The 22,075-nt window shown below is 32.7% G+C and overlaps 4 protein-coding genes across 4 annotated transcripts; all 4 read left to right on the forward strand.

Moving 5' to 3' along the window:
• The first annotated feature begins 1,011 nt into the window (after positions 1 to 1,011).
• Positions 1,012 to 3,287, forward strand: LOC116109495 (phospholipase A1-II 7-like). The gene is made up of 4 exons (XM_031395710.1): positions 1,012 to 1,152; positions 1,246 to 1,364; positions 1,448 to 2,348; positions 2,477 to 3,287. Exons 1-4 carry the CDS (start codon positions 1,012 to 1,014, stop codon positions 3,005 to 3,007), a joined length of 1,692 nt encoding a protein of 563 aa, XP_031251570.1. The 3' UTR covers positions 3,008 to 3,287.
• Positions 3,288 to 10,160: 6,873 nt separating this feature from the next.
• LOC116109522 (phospholipase A1-IIgamma-like) lies at positions 10,161 to 12,275 on the forward strand. The gene is made up of 4 exons (XM_031395748.1): positions 10,161 to 10,170; positions 10,235 to 10,296; positions 11,330 to 11,431; positions 11,597 to 12,275. The coding sequence occupies exons 1-4, from the start codon at positions 10,161 to 10,163 to the stop codon at positions 11,990 to 11,992; spliced, it is 570 nt and encodes a 189-aa protein (XP_031251608.1). The 3' UTR covers positions 11,993 to 12,275.
• Positions 12,276 to 13,726: 1,451 nt separating this feature from the next.
• On the forward strand, positions 13,727 to 15,422 carry LOC116109523. The gene is made up of 4 exons (XM_031395750.1): positions 13,727 to 13,867; positions 13,961 to 14,079; positions 14,163 to 15,065; positions 15,209 to 15,422. Exons 1-4 carry the CDS (start codon positions 13,727 to 13,729, stop codon positions 15,420 to 15,422), a joined length of 1,377 nt encoding a protein of 458 aa, XP_031251610.1.
• A 3,484-nt stretch (positions 15,423 to 18,906) lies between these two features.
• Positions 18,907 to 21,439, forward strand: LOC116109498 (phospholipase A1-IIgamma-like). Its single transcript, XM_031395713.1, has 3 exons — positions 18,907 to 19,454; positions 19,539 to 19,736; positions 20,718 to 21,439. Exons 1-3 carry the CDS (start codon positions 18,966 to 18,968, stop codon positions 21,180 to 21,182), a joined length of 1,152 nt encoding a protein of 383 aa, XP_031251573.1. The 5' UTR covers positions 18,907 to 18,965; the 3' UTR covers positions 21,183 to 21,439.
• The last annotated feature ends 636 nt before the right edge of the window (positions 21,440 to 22,075 follow it).

The raw sequence follows: 22,075 nt of genomic DNA on the forward strand, positions 1-22,075 counted from the left end.
GCTGTCCGTATTTGACATTGGGTTGGAGGTGTTTTTGTTAACTTTTAAGATTTTATTATAGGAGGTATTTTGTAAATAAACAAATATAGGGGGTATTTTATTAATTTATAAATCCTGCATCGTAATACCCGCCTCATTCAACTTTTTTTTTTAACTTTTTTCAGAAAACTTTTCTCAAAAATACCCAATTGTGAACCAAACGGAGCCGTGGTTTTGTTATTACAAAAGATTTGTTAAATTTGTTTTAATAAATAAATGGGCTTTTATCTCTTTAAAGATTATCACATAGATTTAACAAATATATCAAAGTTATTTAATACAAATATATATTTTTATTATATTAATTTCATTAAAGTCTCATATTTTTATGATTTTAATATATATTCTTACAATTCATTTTAAGATTATATTTTTAATTTTACTAATATATGAAACTGTGCCCTATCACATCGATGATAATAAGTACAAAAGATAATATGAATGTGAAAAGAAGAAAAAAATGACTACAACAAGACATGAGATTTGAGATCAATCATGCACTTGGGTTTGTTGCTACATATATATAGAGACAAATTAGAGAAATAATATTTGAATACATGATCACGTGTCTTAATTTTAATAACAATACAATTTATTATAACATTTAATAATGTATTTATTATGATATATTTATTTTTGTTAATAAATCTTTAATGGGCGCCAACAAATCGGATGCCCATTTATTTTTGTAGTAGTGGGTTGAGAATGTCATTTACTCTTTTGATAGAATAAAGTGACTACTCAAGATGGGATACATTTATCCTACCATTTTCTAGAAAGAATAAACTAATGTATGTTTTATTACAGTTTAAAAAAAAAAAAAAAAAAAATATATATATATCTATTATCTATATATCTATATATTATATATTTGATTAAAAATTAATGATGTAATAAACTAGTAATTTATTTGACCATTTCATCCTATAAATACTAGGTGTGCAATGAAGAGTATCAGGTAAGAGTAACGAGATGGGTTCATGTCAAGTTAACCTTCCACACAACTTAGACCTCATTCTTGAGAATGCTGATGATCAATCCCTAAAAGACAAAGCCCGTGATAAGCTGATTGATGAGCTTCACGCTGGAGTTTTCCTGAACAACAAGAAGCAGGTAAGTCCTTGAATCATCTTCATATGGTTACTACTAACAATTTAGTATCAATTAACTTCAGTACTAATACTTAATATTGATTCAATACTGCAGAAGTTTTGGGTTGACAAGATTACTGGTGCTAACTCATTCGAATTGCATGCAACGGATCTCTCAATTGATTGGGGACAGGATATAAGTCATTGGAGGTGGAGTTCCATGAAAGACACTAAGTATGTATATATCTAAATATTGTTGTACCTCTATTACCTCTACATGAAAGGAAGGTTACTAATTGTAAGTTCTCTTTTGGCAGTGGTGATCAAATGGAGATGGCTGTATTGGTGTCTGTATGGTGGCTTGGTGTGAAAAATAAATTCCCTACAAAAATGCTCACTCCAGGGGCTTCTTATGAAATTTCAGTTGTCTTAATGATGGAGAAATATTGTGAAGGATTTAAAAATAATCCAGTGAAGCTGAAGCTCGTTCTCCCCAACCAAGATCCGATTGAACGCACAGAAGATTTAAGTTCTATCTCAAAAGAAAAATGGACAGAGATCCGACTTGGTGAGTTTGTAACTTCTTGTAATACGCCTGTGGACATGGAAATCTCTATGTATGAACACAATCGTACATGGAAGCAAGGACTTGTCGTCAACAAAATAATCATTCGCCCTGTAATCTGGAAAGAGATTAGTGGCCAAAGAAACTGGGATGGTCTCTTGAGCCCCCTCAAAAATGATCTCCGGAAACGTATAATTGACTGTGGTAAAAGCGTTGATTTTATTTATCGATCCATCGATGAGAAGGGACTTCCGAGACATACAGAAAAGGACTTATTTCATCTACTTTCTGAAGTTAGCCCAACAGAAGATAACCCAAGCGCCGAATCGCTGTACGAAGTGATAAAGTACATTTACGCATGGGTAGATGTTGCTGCCAAAGCCGACTGGTTACTTCCGGACAAATCTACTTGGATCGGTTACGTGGCTAAGACAACACTTATAGGAAAGAAAGTTTTAGGAAGGGCAGACATTCTGATTTGCTGGAGAGGTACTGTTTTTAAGGGAGAGTGGGAAAGAAATTTCGCATTCACGCAAACCCGAGCGGTGGAAGTGTTCCCGAACAGTGCTCATGCTTTTGTGCACCAAGGATTTTACTCCCTCTACACAAGTTCAAAGACTGACCCGCCATACACTGAAAGTGCCAGAGTTCAGGTAAGTAATATTTGACATACCAGCATAGTAAAAATTGACACCAGCAGAAAAAAAATTCTAGCCGGCTTCAACTCTATGATTGTAGTTATAAATCATACTTAACTTTTTCATTAATGCTATGCATGTAGGTTCGGGATGCAGTTAAGGCACTGCTAGATGAGTACAAAAATGAGCCAGCTGTCAGCATAACAATAACAGGCCACAGTCTGGGTGCAGCACTTGCAACATTAAATGCAGCTGATATAGTTTCCAATCAATATAATATGCGTACAGGGTCAAATGCATGTTTGGTCACAGCCATTGTGTTTGCAAGCCCAGTGGTTGGAAACTATGGCTTCCATCTTGAATTCAAAAAACTTCAGAATCTTCATCTTTTGCACATTAAACATAATGATGACGTTATTACTAAAATTCCATTCTATAACTTCACTTCAGTGGGAAAAGAGTTACTGATTCACACTACCCTTTCAACCTATGAGAGTAATAAAAAGCTCCCACTACCTGAAGCCTTTAAAAAGGTTCATAATTTGAAGAATTATATTAGAGAACTAGAAGGGAGAAAAGCGAGGCGTGATGACTTATACTTGGCAGCTAAAAAACATGATGATGGCAGTTGGGAGCTATATGAAGTTCCAATTCCAGATGCTCCAAGCACCTAGTGATCCTAGATAATATATTTATATACTAAATAAGGTTTGTGTCACAAGGTTGCACTAACACTACAGTGTAGAGTCAATCCTTGTAATGGAATAATTCCTCCCCTTTATATATATGTAGTTCAGTGGAGGAGTCAACTTGGAGTTTCCTAAGCTGATTAGAGCTTTGTTTACTGTATTGTGTGTTGCTGGTTTTCTCTGGTACTTGGTCACTTCAGTTGCAATCTCTGCTTCTCATGTATGTATTATAAGCATCTGTTGGCCTGAGTCCAAATTCCCTGTGCTTTTTATGTCTTTTATGTGTTCTGTTATATAAATAAAAACGTCTACTCTTCTCCTCTGTGTAAAAGAATTGAAGATGAATAAGGTTCTGTTAGGGTTTAAGGAAGATGATCAAAGTTGGGGATGGTAAATTGAACCGTAGGATCAAATCAACGGTCCAGATTAATTTCAAAATTAGTTAGTGGAATCAAGACAGCAGCCCACTGTAGTGTTCAATATATTTTTTCTTAGAATTTTAATGTATATTTTTCATATAATTATTTACATTGAATATCATATATTAACATTAGAATTACAAAATCATATAGATTGTAAAGTGACAAGTAAAAATTGTGCTCACAGTTCAGTTAATTAAGTTAGTGTTTTGCATTTGTGTTGCTAAACCAAACAATATAGACAATACATGGTGGGAAAGGAAAACTTTGTCAAATTTGGTATTTACACTTCTCAAACTGTTCTTTTTGGTGTCGAGAGTTGACATAATAAATGATACCTTTTAAAATTCCTTATTATCCTCGTTTATTCTTTTTCTTTATCTTTTCCGTTTATTTTCTCTTATTTTAATATGTCATTCTAGTTGAATTCTATTATATTATTATAGTAAAAGAGCTTTTGATAAATGTAAAAATGTCTTTAAAATAGATGCAGCCAAGATGACATTGACAACATAGCAAGTTTATACCTCTAGTTTCATATAATCCAATTTACACCCTTAAATTAATACATTGAATTTCTTTTAACAATAAAAAGCTAAAATAGTCATTTACATGTTTCAAATTATTCAACCCTAATTCCATCCCAAAATTCAACATTCACATAAATCATCTCCACCCGTCTTTCGCTGCCAACCATTTGGAGTTGATTCCGACCGATTTTCTCATCAAAATTGACAAAAATCATCACTTTATCATTTTCTAAGTATTTTTCCAACCTTGATAGCCCTCAATTTGGCCAATTTTTTACAAATCTCATAACTCAACTCCACTGCACACGACAGCCATTTTCGACCTTTTTAGAATGTATCCGATGTTGTTGGCCTTCCCCGACACCACCATCTTCCTCCCCTCAACCCTCTCACCAAAATCTCTATCATACCTCATTCGTTTACTCCGTCAATCGCTGGCCATCAATACCTTTTGGGCTACGACTTCTCAAGCCTTTTCTGGCCAATCCAGGCATTGGAAATTACTTGTTTCACCACCTATCGCTTCTCCAACATCTGCTCTCCAAAACCCCCTACCAACCTTACCTCGTTAGCTTGACGATCGTCGACCATCTTTCCTAGTGATTTTGCATCTCAAAAAACAAGAAAATAAATTTGAAATAATTTTTTTTAATATATGCTTATGTTATTAGAAGGCTACCAAAGTAACTCTTGTCTAGAGTCACAAATGTTCTTGAGACGACCCTGCCTATTACCTCATAGCTATTACATCATAACTGGATATTTATTTTAGAAATTATAAGAATATGGACATAAATTCCATTTGTATTAATAGACGAACATTTTTATATCTTTAAAAAAGTATTGTTAGTTTATTGATAAAAAAAAAATTGTAAAATATTATTCGTTTATTAATAAAAAAAAATGTGTGTTGATAGATAAAGGTGTCTATTTATTTATACACATGACTTATGTAATTTTTTCTCTAGTTTTTAATAATGCCCCTCAATTGATAACAAAAAAAAAAAAAAAAAAAAAAAAGTTTAGTTTTTACTTTTTACGAGAGTATACACAAAGTAGTGATAAGTCTATTCATTTACATAAATTAATCTTGAATGTAGATGATAATGAGTATATGAAAGAAAGAAAGAGGATTTAGATTTTGTAGTTACGCATACATAGATTTAGATTTAGATTTAGATTGAGAAGTGATAAGTCATCAGGGGTCATGAATCTTACAAGAGATCCTGAACAAATTATGACTGTTTAGCTCCAGCAGAAATAAATGTGAAGAGAAATTTAATGCTTGTGGATACAAAATGAAAAAAATAATTTCTGCAAGTCTCAAGGAGACATGAGCAGTAAAGCAGTTCCTTTCTACTTCCCCTGTCAAAGATTTCAGCAACGCCCATGAGTGCCAAGCTTAGTAATCTCGCGGTTCTATTGAGTCTGTTCCATTTTCTGGTGTGCTTGATGAATAGATAAATGGATGTATACTAATGTGAATTATTAGAAAGACAGATCCATTCATCGCCAGCCTGGGACATGGAAATGTATATAAACAGTTATGTAAGCTTCTGATTCAATTACTCTTGATTGCTTTTCTCTGAGTTCTCTCTTCTTCTCTTCAACGACTAAGAATTGTTTCATCATATTACAAATGTCATTCAAATGATATTATTGAGAAGTGTGGGGCTAATTAGGAAGAAAAATCCAAGCACGTACACCTCCTCAAATAAATAAGTGGAGTCATTAATGAAAACTACAAAAGTAATATGTGTGATCAATAATTTTACAAATGTCTCTAAATAGTCAATAGCAGGAAGATGATATTATTAAGTGGAGCGATTAGCCAAAGTGTGGGGCTATAAGCATGAACCACATGAACCTAGTTCCATATTTTATGGATAAGTGGAGCCATCAACCTTATTTTATTTCACATACAAAAGCACCAAACAATAATTTAATTTCTACATAAATGATGCTATATATTTATTACATCATAATAACTTTTAACTTATGATTGTATTTGAAAAATATTTATATGCAATGTCTTTCACTTTTATTTAGTATTTATCTTGTTTATTATTAAGATTATTCATTAATACAACATTTAAATTGTATTATCACTATATTGAATAGTTTTAAATACATCTCATTCAAATTTAATTTTTGATGAATACTTTTGGCTCTATACTATCCTTATTAAAAATAAAAATAATAATAATAATAAATCAATTAGAGAGGAGATATTTGAAAATGGAAAAAAAGAAAGAAGGGAAGGAGAAGAGAGATGAAAGCAAAAGAATAAAAATTAACTTGATAAAATATATATTAGCCATAGAAAAACACTTTATAATTAAAAAATAATTTTAGTTTTTAAAAATATTTATATACCTTTTAAAAGGATGCATATATTAAATATCATTTGGCAATAGAGAAGTGGTTTTTATTAACTTTAAGGTTATAATTTGTAAGATATCGAAGAAAAGAGAGGCAAGAGGAGTAGCTCAAGATATTGATATTGTCAAAGAATGCCTAAAAGAGAGAAGCGATGCAAGAGAGAAAGAATTGCTGTATGTTTGTATTGTGTATTAATGTAAGCCCATACACTGGGCAATTTATACAAGTTTGTGAATATAAAATAGGAAGACAATTCTTGTAATTATTCACTCAATCACATGAATTAGGGTGAATAATTGAAGCCATAATCATCTTCTTAATCTCAGTGATGCTAAGATCAAAGGGAAAGCTATAACATTCCATTCCATATTTCGTCATAATCAAAAAACGTGGTTCCAATAAGGTTGTGGAAATTTTATATCAATCCATATATACGACAAAACAAACAACATGTGAAATATTAACGTCTAAAACAAGTAGAATGTGTGAATCACAGGATCTTAAAATAAATTACAAGTCAGTAGGCTTCTATCAACACAAATATGGTCCCTGTTATGGTGACGACTAGTCACTCTGCTTTGGTGTTACTAAAGATTATTTTTGGATCTCATTGTTTCATCATCTAAGCGATGAGTACGACTTCCTATCACATGATCTTGTATTGCTGGCGAATTAAAATCTAGCTCAATTCATAAGACTTTTACTTAGTAGACGTGAATAATGGTTGCATAAGCCCAAAAAATTATAAATCATTGACTTACCCTCTTTTTTACAAGTGACTATTGGATGTATTTAAACTTATCAAGAAAGTTTTTTTTTTTTTTTTTAGGTAATTGAAGTATTTATGCCCACATTAATTAGAGTCTGATTAATCCTCAGGGTCACGGAACACCTTATAAGCTTAATAGATCAAGATAATTGCACAAATGTAGTAGATACCTCTCCTGTGAGATTCGAACACAAAACCTCATAGGTATAATTAACCTCAGTAACTAAAAAGTTTACCATCCAACCACAAGAGGAGGTAACTTATCAAGATTTTTATAATGAATAAAATGTTTTATGAGATAGGTGTTTCTGCTTCAATCAATATCAAGAGAGATTAAAATTTTAGAATGAAAATAAGCGATAGATACCTTTGAGAACAATAAAAATGATGATGATTAAAATTTTATTTGTTCATTTTGTAATCAATATGATATACATCAAAACTTTTTCTTTTTTTCATTCATATTCTCTCAATACTTTATAAAATATAAATATAGATTTTCTAACCAATGTTAAATCATAGATCTTACGTCATAACTTGTAATTAAACTTAAAGATCTATTTAACTAGGTGTGAATCTTTATTTTTGAAAATACTATATAAAAGATCTCATTGAAACACTGTTGGTTGAAATTCTAGAAAATTTGTGTCTTTTTTCATAATTTACAAAAAATTTATCTTTTTTTTTTTTTTAATTTGTTGATTAATTATCACTATATTGAATAGTTTTAAATACATCTCATTCAAATTTAATTTTGGATGAATACTTTTAACTCTATATTATCCTTTATTAAAAAAATAATTGATAAATAAATCATTTGGAGAGGAGATATTCTGAAAAATGGAAAAAGGGAAGAAGGGAAGGAGAAGAGCAATGAAAGCAAAAGAATAAAAGTTATCTTAAAGGAAAAATAAATCATTTTCTTCAAAGTAAATTAACTTCAAGAAATATATATTAGCCATAGAGAAACACTTTATAATAAAAAATATTTTTAATTTTTTAAATATACCTTCTGAAAGGATGCATATATTAAGTATTATTTGGATAATAGAAAAGCGATTGTTATTAAGTTTAAGGTTATAATCAACAAACTTGGTTCCGATAAGGTGGTGGAAATTTTACATCCATCCATATATATATATATATATATATGATAAAACAAACACCATTTGAAATATTAATGCTCTAAAATGAGTGTCCACAAGGACGAAAACAAGTAGAATTTTTTTTTTTTTAATATATGGTTTTTTTTTTTTTTTCTTAATCTTCTTTTACAGAAAATTTTTCCATTAAATTTTCTCAAGTTATGGGTGACAAAGTGTCAGTTTCGAAAGTTACATGTGTGCAATTGTCCTAAGCCCTATTAGAAGATAAACCCAATAATTAAATTATAGTGACTAAGAGAAAAACATCAAATAACAAATTAAAAGTGACGATACTATAGAAGAAAGGTTTGGTTGGTAGCCACATAGAAATAAATTAATCTCACTATTAATGGCTCATTGGTACTTTCATAGTAATTAATCTCGGACCAGTACGTGCATATATTTGCAGCTACCAATTGTCTTTGTAACATAAGTAATTAATCTTGAGCCCTTCTCACTTTGATAATAGAAGGAGAAAAGGTAAATTTCCATGATTCCATCCATCCATGGCCCTAGATGTTAAATCTCTTCTCTATGTCTTATTATAAGATATCGACAACTCAAAAATGATATTTTCTTTTCTATTTTTTCTGTTGTGACAAAGCTGAGCATTGATAAGATTTATGTTTGTTTCGTGAGAAAAAGGCAAGAAAAATGCAGAGAGAAATTTCTAGACTTTGTGAATGATTTTCATTAATTTTAGCAAAAAACACAGCATAAAAAAAACACAACTAAAGAGACACAAAATCTAACAAACTTCTGATAAAAATTCAGCACAAAATTACTGAAGCCTGTGTAGTTGGAAACCCGCAGCATTGATCTGTGTGTGCCTTGAATTCATTTTTGAACTTGGAAATGAAACGACACCGTATTACTCAATCTTCACTAACAAAAACTTATTAATTCCGTTGACTTCTCATATCAACAACTTAAACAGAATTTTGTTGTTACATAAGACTTGTTAAATTTGTTTTAATAAATAAATGGGCTTTTATCTCTTTAAAGATTATCACATAGATTTTACAAATATATCAAAGTTATTTAATACAAATATATATTTTTAATATATTAATGTCATTAAAGTCTTATATTTTTATGATTCTGATATATGAAATTTTGTCTTATCACATCCATGATGATAAGTACAAAAGATCATATGAATCATTAAAATTCAAAGGACTACAACAAGACATGAGATTTGAGATCAATCATGCATTTGAGTTTGTTGCTACAGATATAGAGACAAATTAGAGAAATAATATTTGAATACGTGATCACGTGTCTTAGTTTTAATTGCAATACAATTTATTATAACATTTAATAATATATTTATTACAATATATTTAATAATATTTCAAATTTCTTATTCCAAACCATTTATCATCTTACCGTCCAAATACATAAACAGTATGTTTAAATGATAAAAAAATCGAATACTATTTTAGGAAACGATATACACTGTTTAGAACGCTTTCTCTTTTCATTTGTGCTTTTTAGTTAATTAAAAAACAGCTATTTGAATGCCGACAATTTAAATTTGGATTTTTATTTACTTGTGCCAATAAATTTGGATTTGATTAATTAGTTTTTAGAGTTTATCAACGTTAATAAACCTTTAATCGGTGCCAACAAACCGGATCCCAATTTATTTTTGTAGTGGTAGGTGAGAATGTCATTTACTTTTTTGACAGAATAAGGTGACTATTCAAGATGCCATACATTTATCCTATCATATTCTAGAAAAAATAAACTAATCTATGTTTTATTACAGTTTAATATATATATATATATATGTATATTGAGAAGGATGTAGATAATAAACTAGTAATTTATTTGACCATTTCATCCTATAAATACTGGTGTGCAACAAAGGAGTACAGTGAGAGTAACGAGATGGCTTCATGTAAAGTTAACCTCCCATACAACTTAAAGCTCATTCTTAAATGCTGATGATCAATCCCTGAAAGACAAGCCGGTGACGACTCATGATGCGCTTCACGCTGGAGTTTACCTGAACAACAAGAAGCAGGTAAGTCCTTGAATCATCTTCAGATGTTTATCTAACATTTAGTAGCAATAACTTCAATACTATATTTAATATTGATTCAATACTGCAGAAGTTTTTTGTTGACATGATTACTAGTGCCAACTCATTCGAATTGTATGCGACGGATCTCTAATCGCTTGGGGACAAGATACACGTTATTGGAGTGGACTTCTATGAAAGACACTATTATGTATATATATAATATTGTTGTACCTCTTACTTCTACATGAAAGGAAGGTTACTAATTGTAAGTTCTCTTTTGGCAGTGGTTCAAATGGAGATGCCGAACTAGTGCATGTATGGTGGCTTGATGTGAAAAGAATTTCCCTACACAAATGCTCACTCCAGGGACTTGTTACGAAATTTCATTTGTCTTAATGATGAAGGGAGCTCAAGGATTTATAAATAATCCAGTGAATCTGAAGCTCGTCCTCCCAACCAAGAGCCGATTGACGCACAGAAGATCTAAGTTATATCCCATCAGAAAACTGGACGAGATTCGAGTTGGTGAGTTTGTAACTTCTTGTATATGCCTGGGAACATGAAATCTCTGATATGAATGCAATGATCAAAAGCAGAAGAGGACTTGTCGTCAACATCATCATTCCGCCAAACAAGGAAAGTGTTTAGTGGAAGAACTACTGGGGTGGTCTCCTGGAAGATCCTCATGTTGATCTCAGAAAGTATATACCTTTCTATGTTGAAAGAGTTGATGCAATTTATGACTCCATCAATGACGATAAACCTGAAACAAAACTATTTTTTGAAGTTGGCCCGGATAAAGACAACAAAAGCAGAGATACGAAGTGAAAAAGTATATCTATGCCAAGATCGATGTTCCTTTCCCAGTTGAGTTGGTTAGCCAGGAAGATCCACTTGGATAGGTTACGTGGCTGTGGCCACAGACTATGGAGTAAAGGTGTTAGGAAGGAGAAACATTTTGGTTTGCTGGAGAGGAACTTCCTCTGACGCGGAGTGGATTAAGAATCTTCAGTTCCTCTAACCGGTGCTGAAGACATTGTTCCCCTTCATCCGTCATCCCACGGTGCACCAGGGATTTTACTCCATCTACACAACGCCAAAATCAGCTTCCAAAAAAACAAGTGCTAGAGATCAGGTAATTTTCACTTTTTTTTTTTTTTTTTTTCAAAAGAACTTTTTCTATTAGATATATAATTACAATTGCATTAGTCCATATATGTTCCAGTTACTAAAGGGAATGTCATGTATACTCGTTACTTTAGGATAATAAATAGTAATTTGCTAATTTCTTTACACGTAGGTTTTCGAGGAAGTTAGAAAATTGGTAAATGAATACCAAAACGAGGAAGTCAGTATAACAGTAACAGGGCATAGTCTGGGCGCAGCTCTTGCTACAATGAATGCAGTTGACATGGTTTCTAATGGATATAATATGCCCATTTCCAATCCAAACAAGGAATTCTTGGTCACAGCATTCGCGTTTGCGAGCCCCAAGGTTGGAGACGTTAGCTTCCAAACTGAGTTCAACAATCATATGACAAAAGCGAAGCTCCGTCTCTTGCGCATTGAAAATAATCAAGATTTAGTTACTAGACTTCCACTGGGGAACTTCGTTGCAGTGGGATATGAGATTCCAATTAGCACAACAAATGCAAGTGCAGATGAGGGTGGCAAGTTGTCCAAGGCTCACAGTTAGAAGAACTATATCAGGGAACTGCGAGCACTGTCAAGTACTACTCCCAGTGCCTAATCTGGGAAAACATGAATTATTAATAAGTAAGGTTTGTGTCATCATCAGATTTCACAAACACTAGTAACAAAGAGTGCTGTCGATATATGTTATGGGAATAAGTTCCTCCCTTTTTGTATATAGCTTAATGGAGGTTTCTCTTGCTGCTTAGTTTGTTTATGTATCGTGTGTTGTTGGTTTCCTCTGGTGCTAGGCTACCGGTGCAATCTGTGCTTTGCATGTCTGTTATTAGCACCTGCTAGCACTTCTATGTTATATTAATAAAATTGTCTACTATTAAAATTCCTAGTATGCCTGATATTAAAAGCAGAAACTATTTACTTACTCTTAAGAGCTCTTGATAATTGAAGTAGAAGGATTTTTTGACAAGGAGAAAATGTGAAATTTTCTTGGTCATTCTTAATTTGAACAATATGACAAAATCAATTTATAGGTAGACCGCAGGACAAATAATTTTGCCCCTCATTTCTTTCTATCTCGTTACAAAATAAGCCTACTGATATGTAAGCGGAATAATTTCCTCCCCGTAGTTCAGTGGAGGACCCGCTGTCTGTGCTCTGTTATATATCAATTAAAAAAGCCACAAGATATTGCAACAAAATTGAAAATCGGGTTGATTTAGCTGCATATAAAACGAATATATAAAAAATGAAATTTAATTTGCTTGCACACTTTTGAGATCTGAGATCATCAATCCAATTGAAGAATACTGATACTCAGGAGGAAAATAAGGAACAGAAAATGGTTTAACAAATTTCTACATACACTAATTAAATGGAGACTAAGAATTTAAGCTCTACTGCTTAGTTAAACTGTGTTACTGAGAAACCTAATTCCACCTGTCAGAATTAAAAGCAAATGAGACTCGAGAAGATAATTTAGTGAATTCAGTTGTTATTGAATTGATTATTATAATTGAATCAATATTGTCTATTTATATAAAAATTAAGTTATATAAATGAAACATAATATTGTAATAATATCTAAAATCTCTTAGAATTTCAGTTCCCTCTAACCTGTGCTGACGACTATTATACTTGAATCCGTGATCACGTGTCTTAATTTTAATTACAATACAATTTATTATAACATTTAATAATGTATTTATTACAATATATTTAATAATATTTCAAATTTTTTTATTCCAAACCATTTATCATCTTATACCGTCCAAATACATAAACACTATGTTTATATAATAAAAAATTAAATACTATTTTAAGAAACGGTATACATTGTTATAGAACGTTCTCTTTTTATTTATGCTTTTTAGTTAATTAAAAAACAACTATTTGAATGTGGACAATTTAAATTTGGATTTTTATTTACATGTGTCAATAAATTTGGATTTGATTAATTAGTTTTTAAAGTTTATGAGCATTAATAAATCTTTAATCGACACCAACAAACCAGATCTCAAATTATTTTTGTAGTGGTGGGTTGAGAGCGTCATTTACTCTTCTGATAGAGTAATGACTATTCAAGATGCGATACATTTATCCTAGCATTTTCTAGAAAGAATAAACTAAATGCATGTTTTATTATATATATATATATATATATTTGACAAGGATGTAGATATAAATTAAAATTAATGATGTAATAAACTAGTAATTTATTTGACTATTTCATCCTATAAATACTAGGTGTGCAACGAAAAGTATCAGTAAGAGTAACGAGATGGCTTCATGTCAAGTTAACCTCCCACACAACTTAGACCTCATTCTTGACAATGCTGATGATCAATCCCTGAAAGACAAAGCCCGTGATAAGCTGATTGATGAGCTTCACGCTGGAGTTTTCCTGAACAACAAGAAGCAGGTAAGTCCTTGAATCATCTTCATATGGTTACTATTAACAATTTAGTAGCAATTAACTTCAATACTAATACTTAATATTGATTCAATACTGCAGAAGTTTTTTGTTGACATGATTACTAGTGCCAACTCATTCGAATTGTATGCGACGGATCTCTTAATCGCTTGGGGACAAGATACACGTTATTGGAAGTGGACTTCTATGAAAGACACTATGTATGTATATATATAAATATTGTTGTACCTCTATTACGTCTACATGAAAGGAAGGTTACTAATTGTAAGTTCTCTTTTGGCAGTGGTGTTCAAATGGAGATGGCTGAACTAGTGGAAGTATGTTGGCTTGATGTGAAAACAAATTTCCCTACACAAATGCTAACTCCAGGGACTTCTTACGAAGTTTCATTTGTCTTAAAGACGAAGGGGGGAGCTGAAGGATTTGCAAAGTCTCCAGTGACGCTGAAGCTCGACCTCCCCAACCAAAAGCCAGTTGAACGCACGGAAGATTTAAGTTATATGCAAGGAGAAAAATGGAAAGAGATCCGAGTTGGTGAGTTTGTAACTTCATGTAACATGTCTGGGAACATGAAAATCTTAATGTATCACCACGATGATTTTACGATTAAGAAAGGGCTTGTCGTCAACAAAATCATCATTCGCCCAACGACAAGGAAAGTGTTTAGTGGGAAGAACTACTGGGGTGGTCTCCTGGAAGATCCTCATGTTGATCTCAGAAAGTATATAACTTTCTATGGTGAAAGAGTTGATGCAATTTATGACTCCATCAATGACGATAAAACTGATCCTTCGAGGTTTGGCTTTCCCAAATACGAAGAAACAAAACTATTTTCTGAAGTTGGCCTGGATAAAGACAACAAAAGCAAGATATACGAAGTGAAAAAGTATATCTATGCCAAGATCGATGTTCCTTTCCCAGTTGAGTTGGTTAGCCAGGACAGATCCACTTGGATAGGTTACGTGGCTGTGGCCACAGACTATGGAGTAAAAGTGTTAGGAAGGAGAGACATTTTGGTTTGCTGGAGAGGAACCTCCTCTGACGCGGAGTGGATTAGAATTTTCAGTTCCTCTAACCTGTGTGAAGACATATTCCCTTCATCCGTCATCCCACGGTGCACCAGGGATTTCACTCCATCTACACAACGCCAAAATCGGCTTCCAAAAAAACAAGTGCTAGAGATCAGGTAATTTTCACAATTTTTTTCTTTTAAAAGAACTTTTTATTAGATTATAAATTGCAATGATTAGTCCAGATATAAAGGGGATATCATGTATACTCGTTACTGTAGGATCATAAATAGTAATTTGCTAATTTCTTTACACGTAGGTTTTCGAGGAAGTTAGAAAATGGGGAAATGAATACCAAAACGAGGAACAGTATAACAGTAACAGGGCACAGTCTGGGCGCAGCTCTTGCTACAATGAATGCAGTTGACATGGTTTCTATGGATAATATGCCCATTTCCAATCCAACAAGGAATTCTTGGTCACAGCATTCGCGTTTGCGAGCCCCAAGGTTGGAGACGTTGCTTCCAAACTGAGTTCAAACATCGTATGACAAAAGCGGAGACTCCGTCTCTTGCGCATTGAAAATAATCAAGATGTAGTTACTATACTTCCACTGGGGAACTTCGTTGCAGTGGGATATGAGATTCCAATACAACAAATGCAAGTGCAGATGAGGGTGGCAAGTTGTCCAAGGTCCACAGTTGAGAACATATCAGGGAACTGCGAGCACTGTCAAGTACTACCCAGTGCTAATCTGGGAAACATGAATTATTAATAAGTAAGGTTGTGTCATCATCAGATTTCACAAACACTAAACAAAGAGTGCTGTCGAATATGTTATGGGAATAAGTTCCTCCCTTTTTGTATATAGCTTAATGGGGTTTCTCTTGCTGCTTAGTTTGTTTATGTATCGTGTGTTGTTGGTTTCCTTGGTGCTAGGCTACCGGGCAATCTGTGCTTGCATGTCTGTTATTAGCACCTGCTAGCACTTCTATGTATATTAATAAAATTGTCTACTATTAAAATTCTAGTATGCCTGATATTAAAAGCAGAAACTATTTACTTACTCTTAGAGCTCTTGATAATTGAAGTAGAAGGATTTTGACAAGGAGAAAATGTGAAATTTTTGGTCATTCTTAATTTGAACAATATGACAAAATCAATTTATAGGTAGACGCAGGACAAAAATTTTGCCCCTCATTTCTTTCTATCTCGTTACAAAATAAGAATTATGTAAGCGGTAATTCCTCCCGTAGTTCAGTGGAGGACCGCTGTCTGTGCTCGTTTATATCAATTAAAAAAGCCACAAGATATTGCAACAAAATTGAAATCGGGTTGATTTAGCTGCATATAAAACGAAATAAAAAAATGAAATTTAATTTGCTTGCACACTTTTGAGATCTGAGTCATCAATCCAATTGAAGAATACTGATACTCAGGAGAAAATAAGGAACAGAAAATGGTTAACAAATTTCTACATACACTAATTAAATGGAGACTAAGAATTTAAGCTCTACTGCTTAGTTAACTGTGTTACTGAGAAACCTAATTCCACCTGTCAGAATTAAAAGCAAATGAGACTCGAGAAGATAATTTAGTGAATTCAGTTGTTATTGAATTGATTATTATAATTGAATCATATGTCTATTTATATAAAAATTAAGTTATAAATGAAACATAATATTGGAATAATACTAAATCTCTTAGAATAATGAAACATAGTATTGTTTCACAATTAAGGAAACATATTATTTGCATTTTATTTTACACTTCAACAATACCTAAACTATTGTAAGGCACCTTTACTGCTTTATTTTCGTAAGTAATATTTCCCCTAGACTTTTGTATTGTTATTATGCTGTCTCTAATCACATGATAGGTGAGTTCCCAAAAGTATTGTTCACTTTAGACTCATAGGTTGTGTTGCAGACAAGCTTGTACGGTTCTGTCCTGAAAATACACCTTTGAGTTTTTGAGTTGGGATGTTAAAATAATATAGAAACCGAACTGAACCAAATTTTTGGTTATCCAAAAAACTAGTTCGGTTTTGGTTCAAAGAAAAAACCGAATTTTCGACTCGGTTATCGATTTGAGAGAATATGAAAAATGATTAACCAAAACCAGTTTTACTTACAGGTTTATTATAAAAAAATATTAAATTAAAATATAAAATATAAAAAATATGGTTTGTTAAAAAATATTAAATTAAAAAAATATATATAATATATTAAATTAAAATTAGTTACCCAATCTTTTAGTTAACCGAAAAACTGGTTTTTCCCATTTCGATTTAAGAAAATTTTTGAACCGAAAAACCGATTTAATCTAGAAATCGGTTAACCATTCAATTAACCATTTTTTAATACCCTTATTTTTTAGGGTGTTTTTATATTATTTAAGCGACTAATATCTTTATCTCTTAGCTAATGTGGGAGTTTGACGTGAACACGAATCAATAATGAAATGAAAAAGAGAGAATCAACTGCACGCCTTTATTGCTTGCATGGTTCACTTCCAACCTTTATCTTTTTTTATTTTAATTAATTGTGATAAGATTCGTCCCGATCCACTCATTGGAATATTTTAACTAACAAATTGATTATTCGCCAAACTGATAGTTTGACTATGCTTTGACAAAATTGTTGACTAACGTTTCTTTTTTCTTTTCTTCTAAAAAGACTTTGTGTTAGCTGCATGAACTACTAACATGGGCCGTTTAAGGACCGCGGCTGTTACATATAGGCAAACGCAACAGATATACGTATGCATTGATTTATTCTTAATTTAAAATCACTCAATCATATTAACACACATTAATATATTAATTTATATATAAGTTGCAGCTCTCTTTCAAAAACATATTAATTAAACTCATTTTTTCTTTACTTTCATTTTTCGAAACATCTTTGAAATTCTAGATTTTTCTTAGTTCTGTTTCCATCAATTCCTTTCACTTTTAAACCTAAAGATCCTTTATAGGATAAACATCAAGTTATCCTTTAAGAATCTCTAGCAATATAGAAAGTATTATTTAGATAAGAATAAAGGAACGCATGATTCATGCGTGTGGTACCTATTAAGGGTCAAGGGCAGAAAGATTATTTGTGGTTTCATGTAATTACTAGTGAATAATATTACGTATACAAATTTCTCATGCAAACTCAACCCTATAAACTGATGTGTTTAAATGTGATTGAATAATTTTACATTAAAGATAATTTAAATAAATTTGAATATGGTTGCCACATCAGTTTGGAAAAGAAAGTTTATATATCTAACATTACTCATAATAAATCTATGGTAATTAGTTCAGGTTTAAATGAACCCAACTTAATAGGATTTCCACTTCACAGAAAAGTCATATATAATAGACTCATAGTTTAGGCAAATATCTTTTTACCATTGAAGAGAAATGACTATTTTGAATGATTTTAATCTGTAAATATGACAAAGAATTCCTCCATTCGATGCAAATCGAGTTTTGGTTCAGCCCTAATATGCTGACAGCCCACTAACGTTCCTTAAAATCTCTTAAGGGTTGAGAGCTTATTTTAACAAACTTTTCCCTCTCTTACTATGTGCACCCCTGCAACCTCAAGGGTAAAGTACCATTGTCTATGAATGGTTTGTGTAGACGAGACTAGAGAAATTATTCTCTTCATTTCTTTCTATCACATATTCACATTGAAAGATACTGAATAATTAAACTCTATTATTACAAACTCTTCCTTATATGCATATTAATATAACAATATACTAAATTTGGATAAGTATGAAAATATAACTTCTGTAGGATATACCTCAGATTAACCTTTAAGAATCTTTGAAAGTATTATTTAGATAAGAATAAGGGAAGTTTTTGGGACTCATTGAATTGCGCGAGTGGATTCTTGTATAATTCACTTTCATCATATGGTATCTATAAATGGTTGGGTAGACGATGTGACAAAAGGTCTATCACATTAAATATAGATATTTTAATAACTTTATTCAGCATTTTTCTATAAAGAGCACGCAATGTGAGTCTTTCTTCACAAACGGAGCTGAGCAAGTGAAAAAAAAAAAAAAAAAAAGTCATGTCCAACTGGAAGGAGCTTAATGGCGAGAAGAACTGGTCAGGTCTTTTGAGACCTCTGAAGAAAAGTCTCGGCCAAACTTTAATTCATTATGGTAAAAGAATTGACGCTATTTATGACACTGTCGAGCACAGTATAACTTCTTCGAGCTACGGGCAACCCAAATATGGAGAAAAAGAGTTCTTTGCTAAGGTTGGTCTGGGACTGTACACCATGAACAACTATGTTTATGGTGACTCAAAAATTGATTTCTTTGCTAAAGGCTCACGTGCATGGATTGGTTACGTGGCCGTGGCCACAGATGAAGGAAAGAGACAGTTAGGAAGGAGAGACATTATGGTTTGCTGGAGAGGATCAGTGACAATCGGAGAGTGGATAAAAGATTTCCAGTTTAGTCAAACCTCAGCTACACCGATTTTAGGGGAGCATTCCGGAAATTCTCGTGTACATGAGGGATTTTTCTCCATCTACATGTCAGCTAGAGATCAGGTAAATAATCTCTTTAAAAGTTTTTTTTGGTATATTATGTGCAAAATCCAACGATTATTATTTTTATTGTCGTTATGTATGTAGGTTCTTAACGCAGTTAAGAAACTGGTGAAACAATACCAACATGAAGAAATCAGTATAACCGTAACAGGCCACTGTTTGGGAGGTTCGTTCGCTATATTGAATGCAGCTGACATAGTTGCCAAGGGATATAATAATAAGTCTGATTGTTCTTGCATGCCCAAAGCCATGGTCACAGTTTTTGCCTTTGCTAGTCCCCAGGTTGCAGGGCCGGCTTAAGGGGTAGGCAGGCGAGGCACCTGCCTAGGGCCCCAAAAAAATGGGGGCCCAAATTTTTTATAAAATTTTTATATTTTTTTATTTTTGGAATATCTTATAAAAATAAAAATGGTTTATAATTTCTTATCTAAGTCAAGGGGCCCCCAAAAAAAAGTCACAAAAGCCCAAATTTATTATAAACGTTTTACATATATTCCCACCCAAAGTTTAACAAAATAACAAGTTTATACCTCTAGTTTTATATATTTTAGTTTATACCCCAAAATTAACACATTGAATCTCTTTTAACAATAGAAGACTAAAATAGTCATTTACATATCTTAAATTACTCACCCCCAGTTCAATCCCAAAATTTGACATTTAAATCATCTCCAGCCCTCTTCTGCCGCCAATGGTTTGGAGTTGATTTCGGTCAATTTTGGTTCCAGTCGATTTTCTCACCAAAATCGACCGAAATCATCATTTTATCATTTCCCAACCTTGATAGCCCTTGATTTGACTAATTTTTGATGAATCTCGCAACCCAACTCCACCACATGACAGCCATTTCCAATCTTTTTGGCATATACTCGACATTGTTGGCCTTCCTCGACACCACCATCTTCCTCCCCTCAGCCCTCTCACCAAAACCCCTATCATACCTTATCCGTTTACTCTGCCAATCACCAGCAATCGATACTTTTTGGGTCGTGACTTCTCAAGTCTTTTCTTATCAATCTTGGCATTGGAAATCACTCATTTCACCACCCATCACTTCTCCAACATCTATTCTCCAAAACCCCGCACCAACCTAACCTTATTAGCCTGCCGATTGCTGTTCACCTCTCCTAGTGATTTTTCATCTCAAAAGGGGAAAAAAAAAATTGAAATGAAATAATTTTTTTAATATATGCTTATATTATTAGAGAGCCCCGAAGTAACTCCTGCCTAGGGTCACAAATATTCTAGAGACGGCCCTGCCAGGTTGGAAACTCAGACTTCGTGAAAGTGTTCAATAACTTCAGCAATCTTCATCTCTTGCACACTCGGCATTATATTGACATTGTTCCTGAACTTCCACCGACAACTAATTATTCGAAAATGGGAACTCTGTTACGCATCACTTATACCAATTTCACAATATGGGATCTTCTACGCCCTATTATCCTCTCTGTTGCTGAAATTCTAACCAGGTTTCATCATTTGAAGAATTTACTCGTGGCAATTGAAAAACAACAAGAAAAGAAAGGCCTCCTTTTTGCCGCTGCTGCCCCCATGGTAGCAGTTCAAGGTGCTCCCCAGCTTGCAGGTCTTCCTGGGGCAAATTTTGCCGGTGACGGTACTGTCATTCTTGATGACGAGGTAAATGAGTCAAATGTGGTGATGGAAGACCTTGGGAATGGCAATTACAAGCTGTATCTGCGAACTCCTCAACGTCAGACTGCTTAACAATGCTGGGAAAATAATAATAATAATAATATATATTACTGAATAAAGTTTGTGCCACCAGTTTGCACAAGCACTAATAATATGTATTGAGAATAAGTTCCTCCGCACATGGAGGACTCAGCTTGGGGTTACTCTACGTCGTGTCGTTGGTTTGCACCAGCACTAATAATATGTATTGAGAATAAGTTCCTGATTGCCAATGGCTGTATGCATGTGTCCCATTATATACCAATAAAAATGTCTAATATTAAAAGTTAGTATATAAGCCTTTTGTTTAAAATGAAAATTTTATTAAAACGTGTAATCACGTGTTCAAGAGGAATTTTGATATCCAGTTTCGGCTAAAAATCTCAAAATAATAATAATATAAATAATAATAAAAATGGCAGCAGAAGTAAAAAATCAGATTATTTTTAATTAATTAAGCAAACGAGCAATCTTAAAATTGGAACCAAGTTAATTTCCATATCAATTAAGCAAAATACACACTCTAATATCGCTTTAGCTCAAAATTCAACAGAATTATTATGGCTTCAGCAATTGTTCGAAGAACTCAACGTTCATCACTCTTGCTGCTAATCCTGCTCTCCATGCTTGTTCAAAACTTATCGAAATTGAATTTAAGATTGGCGCCAGGTCAGCGGACCTAGCGTTTATATGTTAGGTTTCAAATATTAGCTAGGGTTAAAAACAGGTAAAGGTGCTTACTCTGTCATGACTCTGTTATGTGTTATAGAGCTGTATTTGATTCTTGATATAAAAGCTGAAAGAATCAAAGAATGAATAAGGTTTTCAGTTTCATTTTACATGTAGATAAACATTTTGTTTTGTTAATTAAATGACCAATTCACAGTATCCAGCAGGTTTAGATTAAGCAAAATCTGAATGGTTTT

This window comes from Pistacia vera, unplaced genomic scaffold (assembly GCF_008641045.1).
Source record: "Pistacia vera cultivar Batoury unplaced genomic scaffold, PisVer_v2 Contig581, whole genome shotgun sequence".
NCBI lineage: Eukaryota > Viridiplantae > Streptophyta > Magnoliopsida > Sapindales > Anacardiaceae > Pistacia > Pistacia vera.

What these genes read in the sequence shown, in the direction of transcription:
- LOC116109495 (XM_031395710.1), top strand. Translation starts at nt 1,012, where the DNA reads ATGGGTTCATGTCAAGTTAACCTTCCACACAACTTAGACCTCATTCTT. An exon ending in AGTTCCATGAAAGACACTAA is followed by an intron (nt 1,365 to 1,447) that starts GTATGTATATAT and finishes CTCTTTTGGCAG; the next exon opens with TGGTGATCAAATGGAGATGG. An exon ending in CTGAAAGTGCCAGAGTTCAG is followed by an intron (nt 2,349 to 2,476) that starts GTAAGTAATATT and finishes CTATGCATGTAG; the next exon opens with GTTCGGGATGCAGTTAAGGC.
- LOC116109498 (XM_031395713.1), top strand. Translation starts at nt 18,966, where the DNA reads ATGTCCAACTGGAAGGAGCTTAATGGCGAGAAGAACTGGTCAGGTCTT. An exon ending in ACATGTCAGCTAGAGATCAG is followed by an intron (nt 19,455 to 19,538) that starts GTAAATAATCTC and finishes TTATGTATGTAG; the next exon opens with GTTCTTAACGCAGTTAAGAA. An exon ending in TTGCCTTTGCTAGTCCCCAG is followed by an intron (nt 19,737 to 20,717) that starts GTTGCAGGGCCG and finishes CGGCCCTGCCAG; the next exon opens with GTTGGAAACTCAGACTTCGT.
- LOC116109523 (XM_031395750.1), top strand. Translation starts at nt 13,727, where the DNA reads ATGGCTTCATGTCAAGTTAACCTCCCACACAACTTAGACCTCATTCTT. An exon ending in TCCTGAACAACAAGAAGCAG is followed by an intron (nt 13,868 to 13,960) that starts GTAAGTCCTTGA and finishes TCAATACTGCAG; the next exon opens with AAGTTTTTTGTTGACATGAT. An exon ending in ACTTCTATGAAAGACACTAT is followed by an intron (nt 14,080 to 14,162) that starts GTATGTATATAT and finishes CTCTTTTGGCAG; the next exon opens with TGGTGTTCAAATGGAGATGG.
- LOC116109522 (XM_031395748.1), top strand. An exon ending in ACCTGAACAACAAGAAGCAG is followed by an intron (nt 10,297 to 11,329) that starts GTAAGTCCTTGA and finishes CCGGTGCTGAAG; the next exon opens with ACATTGTTCCCCTTCATCCG. An exon ending in AAACAAGTGCTAGAGATCAG is followed by an intron (nt 11,432 to 11,596) that starts GTAATTTTCACT and finishes CTTTACACGTAG; the next exon opens with GTTTTCGAGGAAGTTAGAAA.